General features: G+C 41.6%; 2 protein-coding genes across 6 annotated transcripts in view; one reads left to right on the top strand and one right to left on the bottom strand.

The window, feature by feature from the left end:
• Nucleotides 1-25,843, bottom strand: part of RMND1 (required for meiotic nuclear division 1 homolog) — a 221,251-nt gene extending 195,408 nt beyond the window's left edge. The window contains exons 1-3 of one of the 4 annotated variants that reach the window (XM_069228415.1): nucleotides 25,710-25,826; nucleotides 7,415-7,496; nucleotides 1,964-2,481 (exon numbers count right to left, since the gene is read on the bottom strand). In XM_069228415.1, coding sequence (XP_069084516.1) covers nucleotides 1,964-2,455 — 492 coding nt within the window. In that variant the 5' untranslated portion in view covers nucleotides 2,456-2,481; nucleotides 7,415-7,496; nucleotides 25,710-25,826. Of the gene's footprint in view, nucleotides 1-1,963; nucleotides 2,482-2,575; nucleotides 2,700-5,650; nucleotides 5,671-7,414; nucleotides 7,497-25,709 lie in introns of those variants that run through there. The other 3 variants (XM_069228413.1, XM_069228417.1, XM_069228416.1) reach the window with 3 other exon arrangements.
• ARMT1 (acidic residue methyltransferase 1) overlaps nucleotides 25,816-26,176 on the top strand; it is a 127,826-nt gene continuing 127,465 nt past the window's right edge. Inside the window, exon 1 of one of the 2 annotated variants that reach the window (XM_069228419.1) lies at nucleotides 25,816-25,949. The gene's annotated coding sequence lies outside the window, so the exon portion shown is untranslated. The remainder of the gene's footprint in view (nucleotides 25,950-26,176) is intronic. The other variant, XM_069228420.1, reaches the window with a different exon arrangement.

The raw sequence follows: 26,176 nt of genomic DNA on the forward strand, positions 1-26,176 counted from the left end.
AATAAAACATTTAACCTGACTCAAATTGCTGTGTAAGATTCTTTTAGGTTTCACCAGTTTCCTTTTACAAATACCAATCACTTTTGGAGAATAATCTAAAAAAAAAATAACCTAATAAAGCTAAATTGTATTAGAAATCTGACAATCGCTATCTACGTCACATGAATTTCCCCCTTTCCCAAAAAGCAGAGCTTGATTAACATGTTAAAATTACTGTGCACATAACTGTATAGAAACTGGCATGTGACGTTAGGTAGAGTCCCTTCTGCTGACCTATCTGCCTTGACGGGTCGATACATTTGCAGAAGCAGAACTAAAGAGCAATATAAATTAGATTTATATAGTGCTTACTGTCAGACAAGACATTTGAGTGCTTACAGCAAGTGGCATGCTACTCTGAAACAGATTTTAGTGGTTATTGATTACTTTTGGTTAATGAGATTAGTCTTATGTCCCCAATGAAAATATTCAATGCATTTGCTGTGGTTTCTCTGTGTAGACTAGATTAGTAGGAGTTAGGTGTGACCATTAGTGGGGACTACGTAAGTTCCTCTCTGACAAAAAAGTGTGCCAACCTGTAGATGATGTCTCCAGAGCAGGAGGCACAGATGGATGACCCATTGTCCCTGTAAGAGGTCAACTTGGACATATCACAGGTCAAAGAGCTGAGAAATTGGAGATGCAGATTATACATCTGTAATACTGGGAGTTCACTGTTTGGTTTACGCTCAGTTTTGCACAATTGTTTTTTTACACATGGTTCAGTTCAGCATAAAGCATATTTTATTCACAGTGCAACAGCACATATTGAGCATGAAGACTCTTTTTTTTTTTTTTTAAATATTTTTGGTTTAAACTGAGCATGATGTTCGTGGTGCAATTGGTTGCAGTACGATTTGGTGGTGGTTTTTAGGCATTCACTTTATGAACTGCATGTTGCACATGTTCAGTGCTTAATTTGTGCTTGTTGTTTCCGGTGCTGAGCACTGGCACTTATTTTTGAGGGCCGGGGCTTATTCTTATGCCTCAAGCATTTGCTGCAAGCAAAAGACACACATGGGAAAGACGGATGAAGGGAAAAAAGAAAAAGCATCACAAAGGGAGAAAGTAGAAAGCTGCAAGAGTGAGCTGAAGGGGCAGGGAGTGGCTTTATGAGGATTGAAGAGGCCCAATATGGCTTCAGGATTACACCGCCTCAGTATTCCATGTTCACACATTTAATTACAGCAGCCGCATGTTTAAGAGGAGGGCTTTAGGCACCGGCAACTTTGTATTTACAAATTCAGCACTGCCCGTGTTTGAATGTTTCTTTCATGTTTGTGTTATAAGAGATAACTCATGGTCGCTAATGGGCCTTTATTATATTAATGCTACCCCTGACAAAGGGATTTCTGTTCGAAATGCACTAGGTGAACACTTATATGGTTACCTAGGATGAAATGTGAATTCTAACGTGCTGTAGAAAAAAGCCTTGATGGTCATTTCTTTAGCATTTAAAGTTCAGAATCAGGTTCCTTCTGTGTGAATTTAGAAAAAAATTGAAGAACATTAAAATAAATGTGGATTACTTGGATGAAATTCAGATCTTGCTTGTTGATTTCCACAACTTTTGTCTGCATGACTGTGTGGCTTTAGGTGGGTGTGGGTGGGTTTAGAATTCTATATCTGTGTTATTGGGGCAAAGCACAAGTCGAGTCTGCAAGCCAAAATTCTGCCATTAAGCATTTTGCCAATTAGTTGATTAAGAGTAAAACAATCACTTGCTTTAACTTGCAAGATAGGTCTCTACATCAAAGAGATGTCTTGTAATGATAAGTTTTTAAAGATGATGGAAAGTCAGAGAATTTGAAGCCCTGCTGCTTTGGAGAATGTCAACACACAAACAGCCCAGTAACAGACTTCCAAAAGTACATAACACAGACTGTTACAACATAATTAAAACAAAACCAAAGTATGAAATTACCTCTGTGTCAAGCCGCTGAGGCAAATTAGCTCTTGATGGCTGTTTAGTCCTGGGAGCCTTTGGTGGTCTTTTTGCTGTTGGCAAGGTTTCCTTTGCTATCTTCGTAAGCTTTGGAGCAATTGAGTAGAACCTCTTTGAGACTTTCAAGATCCGTCTGTTATAAGTAGCACTGTGGGCACAGTACGATAAACCTGAAGGAATATAACGTTCAACCAACACAGGTCTAGGCTGTGCAGCCGGGATTCCATTTGTCATGTTGGTAGAGCAACATGCTCCATCTACAAACCTGCTCAAATGAGCTTGATCTAAAATCCTTTTAGATTCCTCACCCCTTTTGGAGCACAAATTCAATATTTTTTTATCTAAATATTCATGAGATTTCCCCAGATAGTTACAATGATGTTTCTGAACAGTCTGAAGATTTCTGCTAACTCTTAGACCACAGTATATTTGTTTCACAAACCAAGGAGACCTGGTCAGGAGGCTTGTCATATCTGCAGGTTTGGATGCCTGTTAAACTGCAAGGAAAAACACAAATGGTTGAATGTTACAATTTGAAAGAAGGCAAAACTGTTGTATATTATTTATGACTATCAACTTAACAAAACATACTCGTTCCATCAATCAATGTTGTCTTTGAAAGCTCAGCAGCAGGAAATGTGGAGTGTAGACTGGTACGTTAGGCCTTTGTATGTCTCATTAATCACAAATTTAGTCCTTGCACTTAACTAAGCTGTTCAAAATATTTCAGGACACCTATCAAAACATATATATTTAAACTTCAGTTTAAAAAATATCTTGTGTTATCCAAATTAGTAGCATCGGCTGTTCCAAGTTATTTAACAATTACTAATATGTACTGTCAGACTGTATGTTGCCCTCCATGGATCACCTCTTGCATTTCCCTTGTCCTTTGCTGCATCTCAGCATAGGTTGTTTTACAAAAAAAAAAATACAGGTTCTAGACTGCATCCATCTGCACAATAAGGTATAGTGCTTGTAAGTGGTATCCTAACCTAATCACTTCATACACGTGTGTACATATTGCAAATGTGTGTTTAATTTCCACTGTATAAATGTATAGTGGTAGGTGTTACCCACTTTTTCACAAGTATTGGCAAGTGTTTACTACCATGATGCCCTACTTTGGTCTCTACAAAACAATAGTGCAATGTGATGTAGCTCAACCTCCCTTTACTTCGACTTACGGCCAAAATTCAAAGCTTCAGGCATGAGGCATTCACCATTTCATTGTATGCATTAAGATTTCATTTTCTGTGTTGATACAGTATGTTGTCAGCACATTGAATTGATTTACTTTCTTGCATAAGTAACAGTTTGTGGATTCAAAGGTTTCCAACCATGTTCTGTGACATGGTGGTTATAAGTAGCATTGATGCCCAAATTACTTTGCAGTATTCATATGATGACCAATTTCATTAAATACAATAGGTTGTACCATAGTTTGTTTTTTAGGTATCTAGGCTGTGAAGTGGTACAGCTCTAAAATCTCCTCTCTACCATTTTGGGTTGCAAGTCTGGCACATACAATGTACACTGTCAATTTTACATTTAAGGACATCTCTCCATCACTGCTACTGAAGTGCGTTTCTGTGTACATTGACCTGCATGAGTAAAAAGTGAAAAACACACACAAAAGCCTCAACATCCCATTAATCATGGTTTTTCTTTAGGCTTTGTCATCTGGAACTGAAGACACATTTAAAGTACAATACAGACCTTTAATGTATTTTTATTTTGTAATTCATATTAGAACCAACACCCAGGGCCAGTGGACCACTTTTTGCATCTGAAGACACATCCACTCCAGGCCAGGATCAAGCCTTTAGTGAAGACACAATTCCTGCAAGTTTGGATGATGAGGGGGATGCCTGGTCCACTTAGTCTGTCTGGGCAGACAGCCCCAGAGAGTCTCTCTCAACCCACACCTATACATCCCACCACTGCTGCTACAACAACTGCACATTTGGATACAAATACCTGCTGTGTCTAGAGGATCCCGTTGTGTGCCCCCCAGTCCTGGCTACTGTGGGCAACCACCACTACTTCCAGTTGTGCCAGGAACCAGTGGGATGAGCCACACTGCCTCAAGGGCACAGGGTAGTCGGGGTAGATGTTGTGGGAGGGTATCAGTGGGCCAGGAAAGTGAAGCTACTGGCATCACCCAGACCACCACTGACTGAGTCTTGGGAGCAATGCAACAGTCCCAAGACGAGATGGGTTAGGCTCTAACAGAGATCAGGAACCTTAAGTGGGTACAGAGGGAGCACATGCAAGAACTACAGAATCACAGCTCAAATTTGTGCTCCTTGACTGGGGGTGATACTTGACATTTACCATCACATGTGCAGGGTTTTCCCAGTACGATCTACCAGTCTGTGGCCCTTCTACATCAGGACACAATACACCTTCTGCAGGAACAGACAGGGAGGCCCTGCCACAGGAGGAAACTGATCCACCCTACTCAGTCCCTGCACCTGTTGAACAAGAAGGAGACATTCATCCAGAACACCAGGAGAGGATGGTAAGACCTCCACCACCCCCTCCAGTGTGTGTCTACCATTCACTCTGTGGACTATTAATTACATGGACATTTACTGTTTCCAATGAAAGATGTATTTCATACATTGGACTCCAAACAATTTGCGCTCAACCAATATAGTTTTAACCACCATGATGGAGTTTTGTTTTTTATTCTTGTTCTTTTTCCTTCTGGTTTCACAACTATTGCACTTTTTGTTAAAAATAAATGCACATAAAACAAAGAGAAAGGTTAGTGTAGCATTTATTGTGGTAAATCTTTTTCTATGTCTTCTGTACACCATCATTTTTAACATCTGTCAAACAATACGATACTGAAACAAATAAGAGACACCAACTAGGTAATGTGTTTCCCATGTCAATAAAAGGTGGATAAAAACAATGAAATCTGAATGTTACGGTGTCATACATTTCTAGATAAGACGTTTGCTACACAATTAAACATGCCTTTCATCAACCACGCAGAAACCAAACAAGTGTGTCATTTAGAAGTTGACATTCCAGAACCTGGACACCATGGAAAGAAGGGAATATTGCATGAAATCAAATTAAATAGGTAACCTACTAATGACGCATGCCCTCAGATGGAGCCAGATATCCTGCCCTCACAATAGGAATCCTATATTAATAACACCAATAGTCTACATCATGGCAGTAACCAAATCTAAGGCCACATGACCATTCCGGGACTCTGTGGCAGTATCTGGTGCAATGCCACCATTGAGTGGTGTGCTAAAAAAAAAAAAAACTTTCTTTCATCTACAAGGAACACTAAACATAAAGTGAACGTTCAGCCAATGTGAAAGAAGACCAGTATGCTGTGGCTTGACATACACGTGGTTAGAGCAAGTTAAGCAGCACAGATCGCCTTTGTAAGAACATCGCACAGTAAACAGGTCTGATACAATCTCAAGACCTTCCATTCAATCACAGTGCAAGTTGTCTCTATGCAAGATCTGCGCATCCCAAGTGGGTGTCTGTCCCCTTTGTACTTTCCAACAGCAACATATTACCGGAAATGTCACAACTTTGAAATGTCCAAATCAAGAGGGCATGGTGAAAGACCCTGAAACTGAATAACAAGGGCAAATTTATGATTTCACATATACATAAGGGTACACTTACACTCAGGTGAAGAAGTGGTCAATGAGATCTTGACCGAGGTAAATTCCTTCCTCTTAACCACTGTAATTTTCACTGGGCATTTCAACACCCTCCTTGGATGGCTCTTCATGGTCTCCATTCTTTACGATGATTGGGATGTTCCGTCACAGGTAAATGTTGTGCAGCATGCAGCAGGGGAGGTCTCCACCAGTCTTGTCCAACCACCAGAATCTGGCCTTCAGGAGCCCAAACACCCACTCCACTGGCCTCCTTTTCTTCCATGGACCTCACTGAAGCGGACTTCCCATGGTGTTGGATTCCTCAACAGAGCCAACAACCATGTTTGGTTAGGATATGCGGAGTTTCCTACATGGAAGCAATAAATTGACAGATTAAAATCATATCAGGCCATTGTGCAATCCTAAACTAGGATTAAAGCAAATGATCCTCAAGTCATATTGTACGTACCAACAAGCCATGCCCCTAAGGACCACGTTTTGACATTTGAAGGGGTATGGTGCTGTTTCGTAGTACAAAGGAATTATGTGTTGACCCAGGAAAGCGGGCATACACACACACTTGTGATGTACAAATAAAGTAAGCGGACAACTTGCACATTGACAGAATGGAAGTTCTTACGATTGAGGTAGACCTGTTCCCTTGCTGTGACACCACGGAGATCAGCGGTGTCCCCCTCGCAGGTCACGGTTGGATCGGCGGTCCACGTTTCGGGCTGACTGTCTTGCTGCGGCCCACTTTTTGGGCTATGGCTTGGCCTGGGAGTCCTCTCTTGGGCTCAGGGTCACGCTGCGCTCATTTGAGGCCCCATAGTTGCTCACCGGTTTTCTGGATTTAATTTTCTTCTTTCTTTTTCTTTACCTTTTTTCTCCTTACTTGGCTATATATTCCGCTTCTTCCCTGCATGCATTGCTTACCACCTTTTCTACTATGGCTATTTTTCCATTCACTTGTATGTGGCTTTCCCAATCCAAGATGGTGTCTTTAGCTCTTCCTGCATGTCACTTCCTGTTTGTCAGTATAAAAGCACAGATGGTCTTCTGTTCCTTGCGTTGTAGACACTTCCGTATTGGTGGTGCTCCTCACTCCCATTTCTTGTGATTTGAACCTATCCTGTTTTTGCCTGCAATATTGTTGTTCCCGATTCTTTATTTTTCTCAGTTTTTACTTTTTGCCTCTTTTTAGGAGTTCCTATGATTTGAGTTTTTTTTTCCCCCCCAATATTGGGTTCTTTCCTCTGGGACTCCTGGAAGTTACGGCCTGCTAGGCATTATACTGTCAGCAGCACCCTGGCTACTGGGTCACCCTTACCTTGGTCAATCCAGAAAAAGCAAGAAATCACGTGGTGCCCAGAGACTGGCAGATTGAAGCGGTAAGAAGCGTGCAAATCATGACACTTGCATGTGGTGGCACCAAGGCAATACATGTGCTATCAATTGCTCCAACCACATGTGGCGGGCCACCCAAATCATAAAATTCTCCATTCACATTGGCCAAATCCTTAGCTGTTGGAAACCAGATGAAGTTGTTGATGTGTCTTTTCACTGAAGCAAGAACTTCTTGTAGAACATCACTGAAAGTTGGCTGTGAAATGCCTCCAGATACTGCCACAGTAAACTGAAAAGAGCCAGTAGCCACAAAATGAAGTACTGCCATGAGTTTCACTATTGGTGTTGTGTTCATATTGGGACGCATGAGATCAGGGTCCAGCTGCGGACATAAATCCAGTATAATTTGCTTATTTAATTCAAACTTTTTGATTAGGACCTTTTTCTTCATGGTGGCAGGGTCTGGAAATGATCTGAAGACTTGAGGACACCTTCTTCTATCCACCCCTTGCTTCATATGTCTGCATGGAAGTAAGACAAACTATCAATAAAAATTGTTACACAAGACTTTCACAATCAACACACAATTCATATTTAGGTTAGATTAATGCTCTTATTGTGTCCTATATGTTACCATAATTCTCAAACATCATGTCTGACTTTTTTTTTTTTTTTACAGATGTGTGAATGATACATTTGAAATGTATTATTTGCACATTTTGTTTTTATTTGTTTTTTGCAAAATACCGTCAACGTGAGTATTACATACACCACTATCGATGTCAACCACAATAAGAGTTCACAGTTGTATGTGTCATATCTTGCCAAAAACAGTGTCATACGTATCTGAGATATGTATACGAACTAGGCACTATTTTGGGTGCTGGTGACGCAAAAACAAATCAAAAATACACATAGCTACACATTTTAAAATGACAGTTGCCCTACCTTGCTGTCGGCGAAAGTTAACCGTGTTGTAGATGTTGACTCTCCACGACGGACACTAGTATAGGCTAATGTGTGTGACGGATAAGCACGAAAGCCAATGGCTGTGTATATCCCGTTGTGGAGTGCTTACGCCATGTACTTGAATGCGGTATATTGAAATAAAACTCACTAACCTCGTAACACTGCATCTAACAAGACCTCGTTTTTCTTGTTGCTGTTATCGACCTCTGGAGCCAGGATGCTGGGCAAAGAAGGTGACAGGGCCCCTGCCTTCTCACCAGAGGAGTTGGAGCTCCTCACCAGGGAGGTCATGTCCCTGTACAGCCAGCTGTATGGGAACCCCAAGGAACAGGTACAATTTGAATGGGAATTGCTTGCCAAAGTAACTTGTTGCCACTTTGTCTACAGGCTATTTGCTCTCTTTTTGTTCATGACTGATGTAATGTGATGTGATTGGGGTGTAGTGAACTGAATGATTTAGCTGCGTACAGGGTGTGGTTTATGGATGCCAGAAATGTATGTGCATTGAAATGAAGTCACTTGAAAGAATTAGCTGAGTTTTCAGTGAATGTTACTCACAATTCCAGGTTCAATTGGACAAACCGCAGGGACCTCACTTCCAGTGGTTAATAGGCATAACATACAGCCCAGGTTGAATTGAGAGAAATGTTAAGTCCAACTAGAGTCTTTTAAGTTATGGGGGTGTCTGATGCTGTTCTGCCTATGTACAGCCCATTCTCTGAAATAGGAATATCTTTATTTGTTAAACATGTCATGGTGCCACACATGGGGAGAGCTATTTCCTGTGCTGCCAGTCTAAATGACCCAGGCTCTCAATCAGCCACACAAGCGTGTCCCATTACAACACACACTTGTTCATACATCACCCAAAACCGTACTTTTACTGGTATATGGCAGCCTCTGATAATGCCCTTAGTCACTGTATGTGGGGTACACAATAGTATCTGACTCTTAGAAGTTTAGGCATAAACACAATGTAGCTTTGCCTGTGGTTATGTGTAAATAATTTACAAGTTGATTAGCCTTCAGTAGCTCACAATGAGTTGGACTAATCTGGAGTGGGTCTCACTACATGAAAAGTTTCCTATACCTGGCTTATATGATGTTTGTGCCTTTGGTTACATAAGGAGAAAGAAAGTTATGAGGCTAATCCACAGTTAACTGAAAATTAGAGTTTCTTAGGAACTTTGAAATGTTTGTAAATAATCTGTACTGACTATTCAGGGAATGCATGTGAAAGATGGCATAACATTGTGCAACTGAACTACAGACAAACAAAATCACTCAACATTTTTGTTGTAATTTGTTCGCATCCATACAGTTCAACCCCATCAGAAGAGGGATTTGTGGAAGGCCATTGCGAAGAAGATGCGGAACCTGTGGGGCCTTTAAGAGGCACAGCGTGCTTTGTAGAAAGAGGATGGGAGGACCACTGATGCTGGACCAGGAAGTCAGCAGAAGCCCAGCTGGCCCAGGCCTCCCAACAAGGCAAGCGTGTACGCCCTACCCAGAACCCCTAATGGCCCACATCCTTCACTGGCCTTCCTGGAGTTTGATGGGCAGTTGAGAGTCCAACAGCAGCATCAACAGGGTGAATTATTGTATGGAGCTAATCTTGTTGTTTAACCTTTTTATTTTACAGCAATGTTGTTCGGCATCCACATGACGGATGACACACATCCAATGCAGATGAGGATTTTTGGAGGTGTAAGTTTTTCAGACGGGTCTGATGCTGTGTTTGGTGTATTCTTTTGTGCTAAAGGTTGTCGCTAGATTCCTCATCACAAACCAAGTACTGTTTTGACTCATGGCAAAGAAAGGGGTACCTGCATTTTCTCCATGTTATGAGAGACATTTGTACCAAACATGCCCAATTTGAGAACTGGGTCAGGTGTGATGTTCTATCACAAATGTGAGTAGGTCATATAGGCCCTATTCCTATTGACATGGCATAGTAAGTATTTCTGAGACAGTGCATGCTTCAGACTTTACATTTGTAAGTTGGTCCAATAAATATATGATCATGAGCATCTGCACCAAAAGAACTGGAAACATGCATACAATGGCATCATTTCTTATTTGAAATATTTTTCAATAGCAAAATTCAATTCATTTCACGTAGACAGTAGCAGATTGTCATGAAGCCTCACTCCTTTCTTAATGTGCATGTAAGCAAGTCAGTGTGTGTCGACCAACATGAGTTTTCATGCCGATTCCTGTCTCAGATGCTCCCGTCGTTCCCCATGACTAAGGCTGATTTCTGGATGGAGGCGTTACAAGATGGTGACCGGGAGTGCACGCAATGCGCAATGTTTGGGCTCAGAGCTACGGGGAACGTGTGGGAAAGGTGATTTGGCTGCGTCCCGTTGTGGGATTCACCCTGGCCACATTCAAGGCGCTGCTTCTTCTGGTCAGGCGCTGAGTTATATTTGCAGCAGGGAGGCGGAGAGACGTGCTGGATTCACAGAGGTACAGTAAGTGGCATGGAGGCAGTATTCCAATGTGACCTCAGCCACGCAAAGAAGGGCAGGGGTCTCTGTTACTATTGGAACCTGCAGTGCACACTTTACACAAACATTTCACTGCCAAGGACTTAAAAGAACCTACAGATTTGAGGAGCACAACACACTGTAGTATGGTATCCATAAAGAAAGAAGGATGTCGGCTTAAGTTGAAGGTTGAAGTTTATTCCATTCACAGAGGCCCCATCCAGAGCATCCAACTGCCAGCTCCAGCTTCTCACCACCCTTCCCCTCGCTCCACATTCCGTTCTTGCCCCTGGGTTAGAACATTCTAATTTACATAAGTTATGACATACTACGCTTCCATAAGCTATAACATACTCCTCCCCCTTAAATTGACATCAAAATAAGCTAAACTCAATTTCCACCTTACATAATTTAATGTGGGATTTCGCCCTTATAAATCCCTGGCAGTCAGGACAACCCTTTCAACGTCAGTATATGGGTCATTCCAAAAGCTATAAGTCCACGTCATGCTTAGATTTTTTTTTTTTGTATCACACTCTGCATGCTGGGTTAGTTCTACTATTCTGACCAATGTGTTTTGTGACCATTCTGTTATTTATTTGGAGATTGATCATTCGACTTCATATCAACCAGCCTATTGCCATTTCAACTGGCATATTGATGGGTCTTCAACAAATTACTTCTTGCAGACTACTCTTGGGTTGAACAGATGCGCATGGCATTGGAGGAATTTCTGTGTTTTAACAGAGGTTCAGCTCCTGACTTTACAGTTTGGAAAGCTCTCAAGGCTTTCTCTAGAGGCCAAGTAATTTATTCTCTTGTGCAAAATAAATGAGCTGAAAAGGCGAAATATACTCAACTCTTGATTACCTTGAATGAAGTTATGAAGGCTCATGAACTAGTTGCCACCATACATACAAACATAAATCATATCTCATGGTGGAGAAACTCTAGGGGAGTTTTTCACCATTAAAGAAACTGTAAATCACAACACATCTCTGCAAGAAAGATATGAGCAAAGTGAGCATAGAGGTACATTTCTTGCTTAGTCTGTTAAGAGTCATGCTAACGCTAATGTTGCTAATGATCCACAAACTGTCGACCAATACACTGGCGTCTCAGCCTCAAGCAGTAGCTAAAGCATTCCTTGCTCAGTATTACAGATAATACTCTGTATCTCACAGCTCCTTCTCTGCTGGGATTACGGAGTGGCTTGGTGCGACTGATATGCTGCAGCTTTTTGTAGAACAGACTGCAATGATGCCTAAGCCTATAACTTCAGTTGCAGTTCAACAGGTGTTAAAATCTCTGCCTAGTGCTAAAGCCAGTAGTCGGGCTGGTATTCCTGTAGAGATTTATAAAACTTTCTCTTTGCAATTGATTCCATTTTTAACAAGTTTATTCAACCAGATATTAATAGGCTGTACCATACTGGCCTACTTCACTGAATTGACTGTGGTCAGTTTAAAAAAAAAATAATAAACCAGTAATGGAACTGCATTTTAAATCGACCCATTTGCCTTTTTAACAGCGATTACAAATTGTTCACCAAGATTACTGCTAATCCTTTAAAGGATTATCCTTTATGGTTCCATCTATCATACATTCAGACCAGAATGGTTTTCTTACAGCGGGGTATATCACTTAATACTAAACTCCTGCTTCAAGCCCTTGATTGCTATTCCACCCAAGATATCAAGGCTGCGGTGATAATCTTAGATGTGGAAAAAGCCTTTGATCTCGTTGAATGTGGAGCTTTATGCGCTATTCTACATAAATGTGGCTTTCCATCCAGCTTCTTTATACACAAAAGCTAATATAATCATTAACAATATACCAGCTGGGGAGATTACTATAAGACCCTGCACTCGACAAGGGCGTCCGATATCCTCCATACTGTTTGCTATCTTCATTGAGCCACTTGCTTATGCTATTCACCAGGACTCGAATATCAGATCTCCTCAATCAAATGCACCGAAACTTAAATTATATGCTGATGACATGGCTTTCTACTACTACTCCACTGAAGTACCTTGACTCTGTCTTTAAACAATTTTATGTAAATACAAGCAAGGATACTGTAATATTGTGACCTAATTTTCTGTACTGAAAATGTTGGCACATATACAATGCCTGAACTTCTCGACTTTGTATATGATGCATGTTATTTTTTCTGCATTTCTGTTTCCCCACTACACTTACTGAAATTTAAATAAATGTGTTTCTTTTTTTTACATTTATAAACTGAGCATAGACTCCACTGGGTTTCTATGTGATATTTGATTCTTACAGTTTCACTTGAGGGACAGCTGTTCTAATATTTGATTTGCTATCTCGAGAATTAATTAATTTACAGTGAAGCCTCATTATTCAACTGTTGACCCAATATTCTTCCCGCTACCATGCACAGTAGCCATAATTCAGAGCGACCCATGTAGGAAGTTGGCTCTGTATATGCTATTTCAAAGTAAGAAATAGTGCACAGAGTCCAAGGGTTCCCCTTAGAGGTAAGATAGTAGCAAAATTAGATAATTCTAATGCTCTATTTTGCGGTAGTGTGGTCGAGCAGTAGGCTTATCAGAGGGTAGTGTTAAGCATTTGTTGTACACACACAGGCAATAAATGAGGAACACACGCTCAAAGACTTACTCCAGGCCAATAGGTTTTTATATTAAAAAATATATTTTCTTAGTTTATTTTAAGAACCACAAGTTCATGATTTACATTAAACACTTTAAATGCAAGGTACTTCACTTAGATACTTTAGGAACTTTGAATAAAAGCAATATCATATACAGTCTTTGTAAAAATGGCAGTAAGCTATTTTCAAAGTGGACACAGTGCAACAATCAACAGTTCCTGGGGGAGGTAAGTAAAGGTTAGATTAGGAGGTAAGTAAAACACTTACAAGTCTCAGTCCTGGGGCATAGGCAGCCCACTGTTGGTTGTTCAAGGCAAACCCAAAGTTACCACACCAGCAGCTCAGGCTGGTCAGGTGCAGAGGTCAAAGAGGTGCCCAAATCACATAGGCGCCTATGGAGAACAGGGGTGCTCCGGTTCCAGTCTGCCAGCAGGTAAGTACCTGCGTCCTCGGGAGGGAAACCAGGGGGGTATTGTAGAGCGCAGGAGGGGGGAGGACACAAGTAGGCACACAAAACAAATCCTCAGCGGCACAGGGGTGGCCGGGTGTAGTGTGCAAAGCAGACGTTGGTTTTCAGGTAGGAAACAATGGAGGGGCCCGGGGGTCACTCTAGTGGTGCAGGCAGGCACAGGGGGGGCTTCTCGGGACAGATACCACCTGGGCAAGGCAGAGGGTCGCCTGGGGGTCACTCCTGCGTTGACGTTCTGTTCCTTCAGGTCCTGGCGGCTGCGGGTGCAGTGTTGGTTCTAGGCGTCGGGTCCCTTGTTACAGGCAGTCGCAGTCAGAGGGAGCCTCTGGATTCTCTCTGCCGGCGTCGCTGTGGGGGCTCAGCGGGGTCGTCTCTGGTTACTCATGGGCTCGCAGTCGCCGGGGAGCCCTCCCTGAGGTGTTAAATCTCAAGTCGGGGGCGTCGGGTGCAGAGTGTGAAGTATCACGCTTCCGGCGTGTAACGTGCAGTCTTTGAAAGTTGCTTCTTTGTTGCAAAGAAGTAACTGGTTTTGAACAGGGCCGCTGTTCACAGGAGTTTCTTGGTCCTTTAGTCCAGGGCACTCCACTGAGGCTTCAGAGGTCGCTGGTCCCTGTCGGATGCGTCGCTGTTTGCAGGTTTTCGAAGTTTGAGACAGGCCGTTAGGGCTGGGGCCAAAGCAGTTGTTGTCTTCCTCCTTCTCTGCAAGCTTGTAGGTCAGCAGTCCTTCTTGTTTCTTCAAGTTGCAGGAATCTTGTTTCCTACGTTCTGGGGAGCCCCTAAATACTGAATTTAGGGGTGTGTTTAGGTCTGGGAGGGCAGTAACCAATGCCTACTGTCCTTAAGGGTGGCTACACCCTCTTTGTGCCTCCTCCCAGTGGGGAGGGGGGCATATCCCTAATCCTATTGGGGGAATCCTCCAAAACTAAGATGGAGAATTTCTAAAGGCAGGGGTCACCTCAGCTCAGGACACCTTTAGGGGCTGTCCTGACTGGTGGGTGACTGCTCCTTGTTTTTCTCATTATCTCCCCCAGCCCTGCCGCCAAAAGTGGGGGCAGTGGCCGGAGGGGCGGGCATCTCCACTAGCTGGGATACCCTGGGGCGCAGTAACAAAAGGGGTGAGCCTTTGAGGCTCACCGCCAGGTGTTACCGTTCCTGCAGGGGGAGGTGTAAAGCACCTCCATCCAGTACAGGCTTTGTTCCTGGCCACAGAGTGTCAAAGGCACTCTTCCCATGTGGCCAGCAACATGTCTGGTGTGTGGCAGGCTGGCAGAAACTGGTCAGCCTACACTAGAAGTAGGATTGGTACTCAGGGGTCATCTCTAGGATGCCCTCTGGGTGTATGTTCCAATAAATTGCACACTGGCATCAGTGTGCATTTATTGTGCTGAGAAGTTTGATACCAAACTTCCCGGTTTTCAGTGCAGCCATTATGGAACTGTGGAATTTGTGTTTGACAAACTCGCAGACCATATACTCTTCTGGCTACCCTGCACTTACAATGTCTAGGGTTTTGCTTAGACACTGTAGGGGCATAGTGCTCATGCACATATGCCCTTACCTGTGGTATAGTGCACCCTGCCTTAGGGCTGTAAGGCCTGCTAGAGGGTGACTTACCTAGGCCACAGGCAGTGTGTGGTTGGCATGGCACTCTGAGGGAAGTGCCATGTCGACTTAGTCACTTTCTCCCCACCAGCACACACAGGCTGTAAGGCAGTGTGCATGTGCTGAGTGAGGTGTCCCCAGGGTGGCATAAGACATGCTGCAGCCCTTAGAGACATTCCCTGGCATCAGGGCCCTTGGTACCGGGGGTACCAGATACAAGGGACTTGCCCGAGTGCCAGGGTTGTGCCAAGTGTGGATACAAAGGTACAGTTTAGGGAAAGAACACTGGTGCCTGGTTAGCAGGGTCCCAGCACACTATCAAAACATAGCATCAGCAAAGGCAAAATGTTAGGGGGTATCCATGCCAAGGAGGCATTTCCTTACAGACCCGCTTTACAGTTTTAACCTGCCTAAAAGCAGCTCAGAATCCACCTAGACTCACATCAACTGTAATAATACTCTTTGCTAAATGTCACTATGGAGTAAAAGGAGTAGCTTTAATAATAATGTCCTTAAGCTTTATGAACTCTTAGGTCTGGCATTAGTCAAGATCTTTTGAACGTACTGAAAATATACACAAATAATGTATTTATAACACAGATTAGGCGTTGATAGACACCCAGAAACGGAGGACAAGTAATATCAGTGTTTATTGAGCCTTTCCATCCTCTTCTGTTCATCCTTATAGGTAACAGTCCCCAGCTCATCAACAGACGTCATTGCTGTATTTCCTTTGATTCCATATTGCTCTGTTACATTTGGTGCTTCCTCAAAGAGGCCTGTTCAACTACATCTTCATATTTTTTCTTTAATACACAGGTTTCAGGATTACACAGGTATCTTTCTTGTCTCATTAATACGGGATACCCTTTTTCATCCCTTTTTTTCAGGCTCTCATTTGAGAATCAACCCACTTTATTGCATCTAAAACATGCTTTACTTAAAGCTGGACATGACTTAAGAAGATACATAATTACTAGAATCATCCGAGGAACATCTGTTTTAAAAAATATTATTCTGAAATACACTAGGCTACACATTTTGTTTTCACTTCTTCCTTGGCCTATCCAAGTTATGCCCAAACAGCAGCTACTTCACCAGTCAAGAAGTCTACTTTTAGGAATTTGGATGACGTAACTGAATGATCCATACAATGGCGATACTGATAGTTTCAGTGAGGGTTTGATGTAGCCTGATAGTTATATTGCATATTTTAATCAGAACACCAAGTAATAACCCAATCCCTCACGTATAATTCAACAATACTGCTGAAATCACAATTGTTAACAAGTATTTTAAGAGTTCGAGTATAGGAGTATACGGGTCCATTGACATGATGACCGATACAAAAGTTAAATCTTTTCATTACAAAATGTGGATCTTTAATGAAATTATTCTATAATGTGTCCAGTACATTGGCAAAGCAATCATAATCTCTTCCATCTAGACCATTAGCAGATAATAAAGGTAGTAAAAGTTCAAAAACCTCTTTGGCCTTCCGCAGCCAAAAGACTCAAAGGTAGGGTTTCCTCCTGTTTTAATCAAAGGAATCTCTATTACTAGCCTGTAATTTTTAAATGGTCCTAAATACTTACCACATTTCATGCTTGGTCGTCCAGGCTGATTTAAGAATGATAGTGGCTGGTTATCAAACTGGATTATGTAGCACAACATCCATGTAATGACAATAGCCTTGTTCTGTAGGTAGCAAATATTAAACCTTTCACTTGGAGGCAGAGTTCCTGCTAGAAAAGATGCTTCAATTGTTTTCAGAAAATATTCCTTAATGGAACCGTGGTGTAGAAGGTCCATACCCACAAGCAACCATCAGCAAACCAAGCACCAGCTAGAATCAGTAGCTCTGAATGTTGGAGAATTGGTTGGTGTACAGCCACCGCTGCACTGATCAAGCAAGCCGCCAACAGGTCACAAGTTCTTCTCTCTCGTAGAAACAGTTTTAGGATCCTGGGAAATGTTGTTCAGTAGTGCTGAGTGACACAAACCTTTGCCTGGTAAAAGTGCACCAACACTGAATGCACAATCTGTGTCACACTGTGGGCACCTGGAAAAATATGTTGACAAATGGAAGCAGTCAAAGAACTGCAGGTAAGTGGAAAAGTGACTTTAATCTCAAGAACCCACACACAGTTGTGGAAGCAGGAAGCCAGGTGTATATAGCTATAGACATATAGATATATACAGTCTATCGACTATTGAATCACATTCAATTACAACAAATGATATAGCATTGTCAGTCCATCAGGGTAAGAACGCAAGTTTGGGATACTGGCATGAAAGATATAATTATAGAGAGTTTTGCTTACAGACGAAAAACAACAAAAAAGGCACTAAATCAACTTGCCATTAAAATCGCCCTACCTATCACTGTAGGTCAGCGCATCGAAATGGCCAGTGCTTTGAAGCTTTGGTTTATTTATGGCAAGGCTAAGGTTCTCTTCTTTATGAGGATGCTGGACTACAGACATTCTTAGATTTAAACAGCCAACTGTGCACTGAACTAGGCAAATCCCAAAGCCAATGAGCAGGGGTACACAAATCCAAACGGTATCAGATACAATATAACACTGGTACAAACAGTGTGGTGAACGGCAGCAGAAAACGTCAGAGAAGCTGAAAAAGGGTGGTCTCAAAGTCCTTCAGTGAAGCTAAGCTCATGTTGGGGAAAGAGTCAACTCACTCCCCAGGCCTAAGTGACAGCTCACTAAAACAGAAAAGAGAGACACTGTCAGCTACATGAATTCTCCAGAGATAAGCAATCAACCAATGGGTTGTCCCCACACATTCCGAAGCAAATCACTGAGCCTCAACAACTAATAACTGCCCCAACCATTATGTCACGATAAAGAAAAGTTACGCCAACCAATTCAAAGTCAACAAACTCTGCAAAACATTATAAAATAGTTTTCACTATCCTCATGGTGCGGCCATAACTTCAGTTTCCGGTCGCCTTAATTATGGTGCTAAACATATTTCTTAAAGGTGCAAAATTAAAAATGCTTTACTTCTGAAAGAAGGTTATTTCAATTATGGGTCAGGGTGGACCAGTGTTGTGGGAATTAATTCAGAGATAAAAGAGCATAGTACCTATTACCGTCTAGAGATTGTGATGGCAGTGAGAATTTTCCCAGCGTGCAGGACTGCTTTCAGTGCCCTAAGGGCCCTTACGTGTGTTTAATGACTACCCATAGGCTAGTGAGCCTTTAGTGCAAGAGAAGCTAATATTCATTTTGGAAATACTTACAAGGAGTTCTGACATAGCTAACACTGTGATTCAGGGTGCTTGGATTACTAGAAGACAGTTTTCCACTAGCCCTGGTCGATCTTGTTGCTGTCACTATAAAGAAATATTAATTTCCTAAATTGTAACAGTGCCTCAAATTGCATAATATTAGCACCATTAAAAACGATTACAATTGTCAATGGGTTCCTGCAGTGTGCTCAGCTCGTGCCTTACTGCATTAGAAACATGTGTGTTTAAAGGTATTCTTGTGATAGCACATCATTTCTTCCAAGCGTGTGGCAATTGCACAGTGCAGGAGGTAGTCACTTGTTGGGCTACTGGTGTACAGTGGGTGAATGAGGTGAAGGGGCTGTCTCGGTTGTCCTGTCTTTGGGGAACAACTGACTTCAGAGTCCACTGTTGGAAAGGATGCTATTTGATTCCACTTGCCTGTTAAACTGTCTCCAAAATGACAAGAGCTGCAGTTCATTGCTGGGGTAGGGGGTTTTGATGCCCTTGGGCAATATTCATTGCTCCAAATAGATTTAAAAGGATGCAAGATAAAGGGATGAGGGGGGAGGATTAAACAGTGACAAGGGAAACATCTGAAACACTACAAAGCATTTCAGATCATTCGATATATAGTATGGGTTCTTATTTTGTTATTGTTTTTTGGTCTATTGTCATGATCTCTTAAATTTAAAAAGATCACGCCTTCTATAAATCCATATATGGTCAAAGAGATTGCCTGGTCTTTCCTAAAAAATTAGATTAAGGATGCTTTTACGGAATTGTCCCACAGAAGAATGCTGGTGGAACTAAAAAAATATAGGACTTTAGATTATGCCTGAAAGAGGAAAAATAGATCTTGTGCTGCTGTAGGAGGTCAGAAAGGAAATAACAAATTGATCCCCAAGCGTCTCCATCAGGGCCTATCGCCTTTTGCAGTATATGGCTGAATCCTGCCCAGTGGTCAAAGTGTTATCAATATAAATCAGTTGCTTCACTGTAGTGACAGGTATGGCAATTTGAATTTTTTTTAAATCATGTCATGAAGAGAGCATGGATGGCTGGACCTATTCAGTAAGCTAGAGTCCATGCAGAGATCACAACACAAATCCAGACCACAGAGAGAGATTCTCTTACACATTCAACTATATATAATACAGAGGTGTGCTTCTGTTATTAACACCTCACTACATGTGAAATCAAAAAAAAAAAAATAATAATCTTTCAGCATGTCAATTTGGTGTAAATTCGGGGTGAAAACTTTTATGGTGCAGGGTCCAAAAATCTGTGACCTTTTATTCCACTTAACATGGAAATCCCCAAAAATGAATTCTGTCGCGAGCGAATACTTATGAACAATTGTTCATTAAATTTCACAGGCACATAGTATTGGTAAATTTTTATCTAGCTGTTTCTTAACTAGTAAGCAAAACACAACTGTCTTGTGCACATGCCCCAGTGCTGCACATATGAAAATATTTGCATTTCTCAGATAATCCTTCACAAATAACAGAAATTATTGATATTGAGAAGGTACAGATCGAAGAGAACATCCGCTGAGTCTGCCCATCATGCTGGTGTTTTCATTTCTCTTCTGATTTCCATTTATTGCTGAAGCTCCCCATTTGTTCCGGTGATTAGGTGGGTGGTGGAGACTCTTTCGAGATGAGGTGCAAATAGCTTTTCAGCATTGCGCCTTTGAGGTGGAAGTGAAGGTATTCTTTTTAGTGCTGATTTAGTAGGGAGTTTTTAATCAAATGTGCATTGGGAAACACTAGCTTATACTAAGTGTTATAGTAGGTGTAAGAGGATTTTCTGTATTGCGCCTTTGAGGTGGAAGGTAAGGTATTCTTTCTAGTGCTGATTTAATAGGGAGGGTTTAATCAAATATGCATTGGGAAATATCTGATGATCTACAAGACATTATTAGTTTGGCGAACACTGCACAGGCTCTCTTGGAGTTCAGAAAGTGACAAAAGCTTCACACAAAAAAAAAAAAAAAAAAGCTTAGTGCCAGGGCAGCTGTCTTCTGCCCCAGCAATTCATCATTTATTAATAATACCCCCCCTTCTAAGGGCGCAATACAAGATATTATACAAATAGCTTTCTGCCATTGTTCCCGTCCTTGAAAAATGCAGAGGAAGGTAGTGGGTGGAAAAACCTCACGTAGACCCCACCCCTGTCCTTAGCCAAGGTGAAGGCAAATAAAAACCTAAGGAGGAGGAGGCGCAGTCAACACGTCCATACTTGGGCAGTGTGGTGGGGTGAAACAATACAGCTCCCTTAAACTTGGTAAGGTGAGGTTTAAAGCAATGCCGCCACGTCCTTGAAAGACAAGCTGAGGCTAACAGATACCCCCACACCAGTGGGAAAGGGAGCACTAAATATTGTTCAGGTTTTGAGAAAGGAGGGAGGGTCTACACAATGTAGCAATAACACGTTGATCACTCCATATCACTCTTCAGCATTACAAAAGCAGCAAATGTATCAAACTGTGATATTCCTTGAAAAGGTAAGGTTGGGAGGAAATTATGATTGATAGAGATGTCAGTATTGGGTCCAACACAAACCAAAGGCAGAACATTCATCACATAAAGAATTAGCTTAACTGTGCCCATAACTACACTTACATTAAAAGGGGCATGCAATCCAGAATTATGAGCATTCACTGAAACATTAAAGTCAAAACACATCTGAAATTGACCAGCTACGGTTATAAGCAATATATAATTATAGGCAAATCCTGCATCCATTTTAAAATAAATTGTTATATTTTTCATTGAAAAAGATAACAGTAAAATTTATTTGATCAAATGAATGGGCAATATCAACCTAACTGAGAATTGTGGCAAGGAGGGTAAAACAGTTTCCAGGGAACAAACCACTAGCCAACAGTTCCTCTCAAGCATCTATTGGCCCCAACCTACATCTCAGCATTACAATCAACATAGTGACATAGTTGTTCAATAGGAGTTTAAGCTTAGTTCTTGAAATCAAAGAAATAGCCAGCCAATAAATGTTTTGCGGGATGACTGTCCCATGTCTTCAGGGCTGTACGGAGCACAATAGGTTGGCTGGCTGATATTTCTGTCATTTGAGGTTCCATGAAATCTGTGCCATTTCTCTCTGGTGGAGCCCTGAAAATATATCATACTGTGTGCTTTTCCTAGTACAGGACTTTGGAATGTGGAGTTCTGCAGGGATCATCACTCCACCCACACACTGTTTAACATATATATTGCCAGTACTAGCTCTCAACAGAACTTATGTGTTTGCATTCTACAACTGTGATGAAGTCAATCTGATCCTCATTCAAAATTTAGGCATCTATTCAATTTTTGTATTTATTTATGTTTGCATTATTATATAGCACGATTCACCAATGGTATCAGAGTACTGTGCAATTAAACAAATAATGAAAAGCATTTTAGAACAATCAATTTGAGCTAGCTAACCATTTGCAAATAACCAAGTTAATCTTGGGATATTCTGAAGCACATAAAATATAACTACATAAAAGTGAGATGCTGGCAAGAAATACAGAAGCGAGAATAGAATAACAATTAGAGCTGAATACTGCAAAAGAGATTGTTGTATATCTTAATGAGGGGAGAATCCTAGAAAATCTGTAATAATTAGGCACAACATTGTTCTAACAGGAAAGAGTCCCTGGTATAAGCGTGATAAAACTACAGGAAGTCGAGAAGCTAAAAGAGAACTGAAATTTCACCACTGGGAGAGGTGAGAAGAAAAATCTATCTTCTTTAAAACTTTGCTGATAATTTAAGAAATATACACAGTACCTCTGGACTGAAAAATACATTGCAACAACCATGAGCAAAAAAGAATATATATATATTATGAAACACAATGAAACAACACAAGATTACAGTAAGCTGAATCAACAGTTTTGGCATTCAATCTACCAAAACACAGAGGGGGTCCACAAAGCAATTTTCCATACTTACACAATGTGACAGTGGAATAGAATTAACAAAAAGTAACATTGTACATTTAAATGTCGGTCGTGGACTGGTCGTTATCAAACAAGAACAGTGAAATCTGACCAGACATTTTTAGACCTAGCAGAGAGTACCAATACAGAACAGTAATAGTCCTTTAATTAATGTTTACATATTATGTTGTGTGTTCACACAGAGTATACAGGGCCCCTAGGCCACCGCATGGAGACCCATATTGGCTTTACTAGCTGCACAGTATAAAAAAAGAGCTATCAAACTTCAAAAATGCTCAACAGCCTAACCTCAGACATGCTAAGTAAGGAATCCTAAATCATCTTAACAAGGCTCTCACTACCATCTGCCAGAAGCTGAAAATTGGCAGACAAGATCACACCAAGTGTAAGAACCCAGCCTTAGCAGTAGCAAGCCTGCACCAAGAGCAACTATCAAGTGTGACAGGATCTAACTTATGCGGCAATGTTGGTGTGAGATAGGCACAATGGATGTGGCCCCCCGCGCCTTGAGACCCTCACGGGTGAGTAGCTGCACTTTACAAATATTGATTGATTGACTGAATGGAGGAATTTAAAATGTAGTAAATTGTGTTTCTAAGTAAGAGAGTTGTTCTCTCGGTTTGTTGGCATGAATTAACCTACTCAGCATCCATAAGTGAATATCACAAGTCTATCTTTCAGACAGTTTGAGATGCCCTGGACAGCAGTTGTCTACCGTCAGACCAAAATAGAGTACATATAGGATAGCAAATGCTTGGATTGTGGTGTTTTCAGGATATTTTGGACCTGTTTGTAAGTTCTAGAAATCTTAAGGAACTCAGAAAACCTCACCTATATAACAGTATGTAGCCTAAAACAGTAAAAGAAAGCTAGAGAGGAGACTGGATCTTTCAATTCAATCACTATTGGTCTAAAGGTGCCATCAACATAAAGATGACCTAGTATCTTTATTACAAGAGCCTCAAACTACTTAATGAATCTGCCTTCAAATGTCACTTCCAAGCCCTGCACATGAGCAGGTTGAAAAGAAGGAGAGAAAATTGAGTTGTCTCCCAGGAATTGCTGTAGCCAATACCAAGAAGTTAATGGTGTCTATTTGTGTCGAATATTGCATCCAGAGGTTTTGAATTTACTAAGTAAGCACATATCAAGCGGACTGTGGATAGCCGCATCACATTCTACCCTAATACAAGCTCTTTTTTCAGTATGTGGTAACTAAAAGAAAAATGGAATATAAAGAACTCTCAACTCCCAGATATTGAATGGTGTTCAGTCACCATTCAAAGCAATAGCATCTCCTAGAGGCACGAGTTCCAAAAAGCTTTAATTAATGCTCAGCCCTGCAAAGCTTCGGACTCAATTAACTCCGACATGATTGGGGATAGGTTATAATGAGGATTTTTTAATATGGACCAGTATCTCATCTGTCTATGGACTTATAATATGTCTGTGCAGAGGTACAATGATTCCTCTATGGGCATGAAATTTACACACTAGGTATGCTCAATAAGCAGGGCAAAAGGGAGTGGCGAGAAAGAACAATCCTGCCTACCGGTGGTGGAATTCAGACACTCTCAGCCCTGAAAAAGTCCTGGTCTGTGGGACGAAACACGTGTCGGCTGATTCCTCAACTCGATCAGGAACATGGCTAAAAAACTACAATCTTCATTTGTATCATGATTATAAACCATTACTCACCTCAAGAATCATACTAAATGTATTTAGGGTTTCAAGTAAAATTATGCTTTCCTACTGAATTGCATGATTGTATTTTTCTCATGTAGCCATTATACTTGATTAAAGTACATTAAGATATTCTTGTTTGACTTTGTGACATGGTTCCTAGGGTGCTCCGTTACTTTATGGCAGTGGTTCCCAAACTTTTTTGATCCCCGGCTCCTTTGACCTATTGGCCGTGTTGGCCACGGCTCCCCGTTACGTTACTTTTTTTGGCGGGTGGGGGAACGTAATCCCAGCCTGTACCTACACTATTTACCGTTTGTCTTCTTTATTCTCTCCTTCACGTTGCTGAAAACCATTTATTGGAAACAATTTTTGTTACAGGGATGCTGTTTAGGCTTGGGTGCAAGATCTCTGTGAGCGATTTCAATTCAAAGAGAGGGGAGCGTTGTGAGCAAGTCTCTGACTAGCTTACCCACAAAGGGCTCCATGAGGCTTTCAGGGACCCATATAAAGGCATATATTTATCTTCCGTACTCTGCCCTCTTGATCCTCGAATCAATCCTGAACAGCGTAAAGATCTCAAGCGAGTATGTGAATCCTCTCTATGAACACCTTTCTCAAGTGACCTTACTCGTCCCTCCGGGTTCATTGAATCTGCCCCTAACCAAGTTGAAATGCTTCTGCATGTGGTGAAGCGAAATACTACTTTGCCCAGCCTTGTCTCGCCTCTGCCAGCAGGGTGAAATACGAGTGTCAAGGAGTCTGGTAAGAAGCAGCATCAGCTCCAGTGTCAGCAGTTTTGGCTTCAGCCTGCAATCCAGGGGCAATGTTTTATAAGGCACCAAAATATTCAATTTTCTTCCGTTTCTTGTTAGATTTGCCTATACCAGTGCAGGAAACCTACTTTTTACCAGGTCATTCCAGGTCTCTGGCCCAGTCTACCTTTGCACTGGATTCATGTACTGCGGCTCTCAGGACCATACTACGCTTTTCACCTGTCCGACTTTGCGGACGGCCGTTCTCCCATAAAGATCCCGCTCAATGGATCACAACTCTCAGCATCTTTCCTTTGCAAACAAAAACAAAACCTCCCTGTTGACATTCTGTATTGCACCTGCTGCAACTATTAATTCCTAAGTCCCCCGTCTGATAACAGAGAACTCTACAAGCTCAACTCCCAACCGCACAAACATAAAACTAGCATGCTTTAAAGCAAGCTATAAATCAATAGCTGGATAGAAGTCGTGATGTAAAACTGCGTGCCCAGTCTTAGGTTGGTCACATAGAGAAAGCTACTGGTAGACTACTATAAATAAAAGACGTGTACTAAAGGGTAGGTGGACACTACGGTCAGGGGTGTTATTTCTTTATTACTAATTCATTGTTTACACGTGGGTTTATGACCGGTATCCTACAGGACATTTGTCCGGCACTTGAGCTTTCTTGTGGTGTGACTGCCGGCATTTAGCCCACACTATGCCCCACTAAGTTAAGCGTTCGCATCAGACAGGCAAAAGGGAGACCGGAGGAGCCGCCAGCTGAGACACTGCAACGGCAATAAAGTACAGAACGTGCCACTTTTCAGGGCACCGTTGGGCGACAGCATTTCTTTCCTGCAGTCCCTTTGACCTACAAGGTAGTCAATCAGACCTTACCAACGTTGTTCCTTTGACAGTTGAGTCGCTTCCGGTTCGTTGATCTCATCGTTGTTGCGTAAATTGGTTTGGAAATCGCCAAAGAGATCATGCAGGGCCAAGAGAACTTAGCGTGCTTATCACGTGATTCAGCTTTGTCGCAGTGCACAGTAAACATTCCTTTATTGATAGACGCTACCCCTGTCTAAAGTAAGATCACGTTTGGACACGCAGAAAGAACGGCATACAAGTGCGCACCAGGTAGGTTCTCTGTCCGTTTTGCGGTATGAGACATACAAAAGCTGTTACTTGAACTTTGATAACAGTAAACTAAAGTATAGTGTGAATCTGCTGAAGTGTTAAACCACGTTCATAAACCTGTCAAAATGTTTGTCCTAGAGCACATACGATATTAATAATTCTAAGTAGTATATACTAATAATACACCTTCATCATTATTTGTATACTTTTATTGAAGATATTCTTCA

This window comes from Pleurodeles waltl, chromosome 4_1, assembly GCF_031143425.1.
Source record: "Pleurodeles waltl isolate 20211129_DDA chromosome 4_1, aPleWal1.hap1.20221129, whole genome shotgun sequence".
Lineage (NCBI taxonomy): Eukaryota > Metazoa > Chordata > Amphibia > Caudata > Salamandridae > Pleurodeles > Pleurodeles waltl.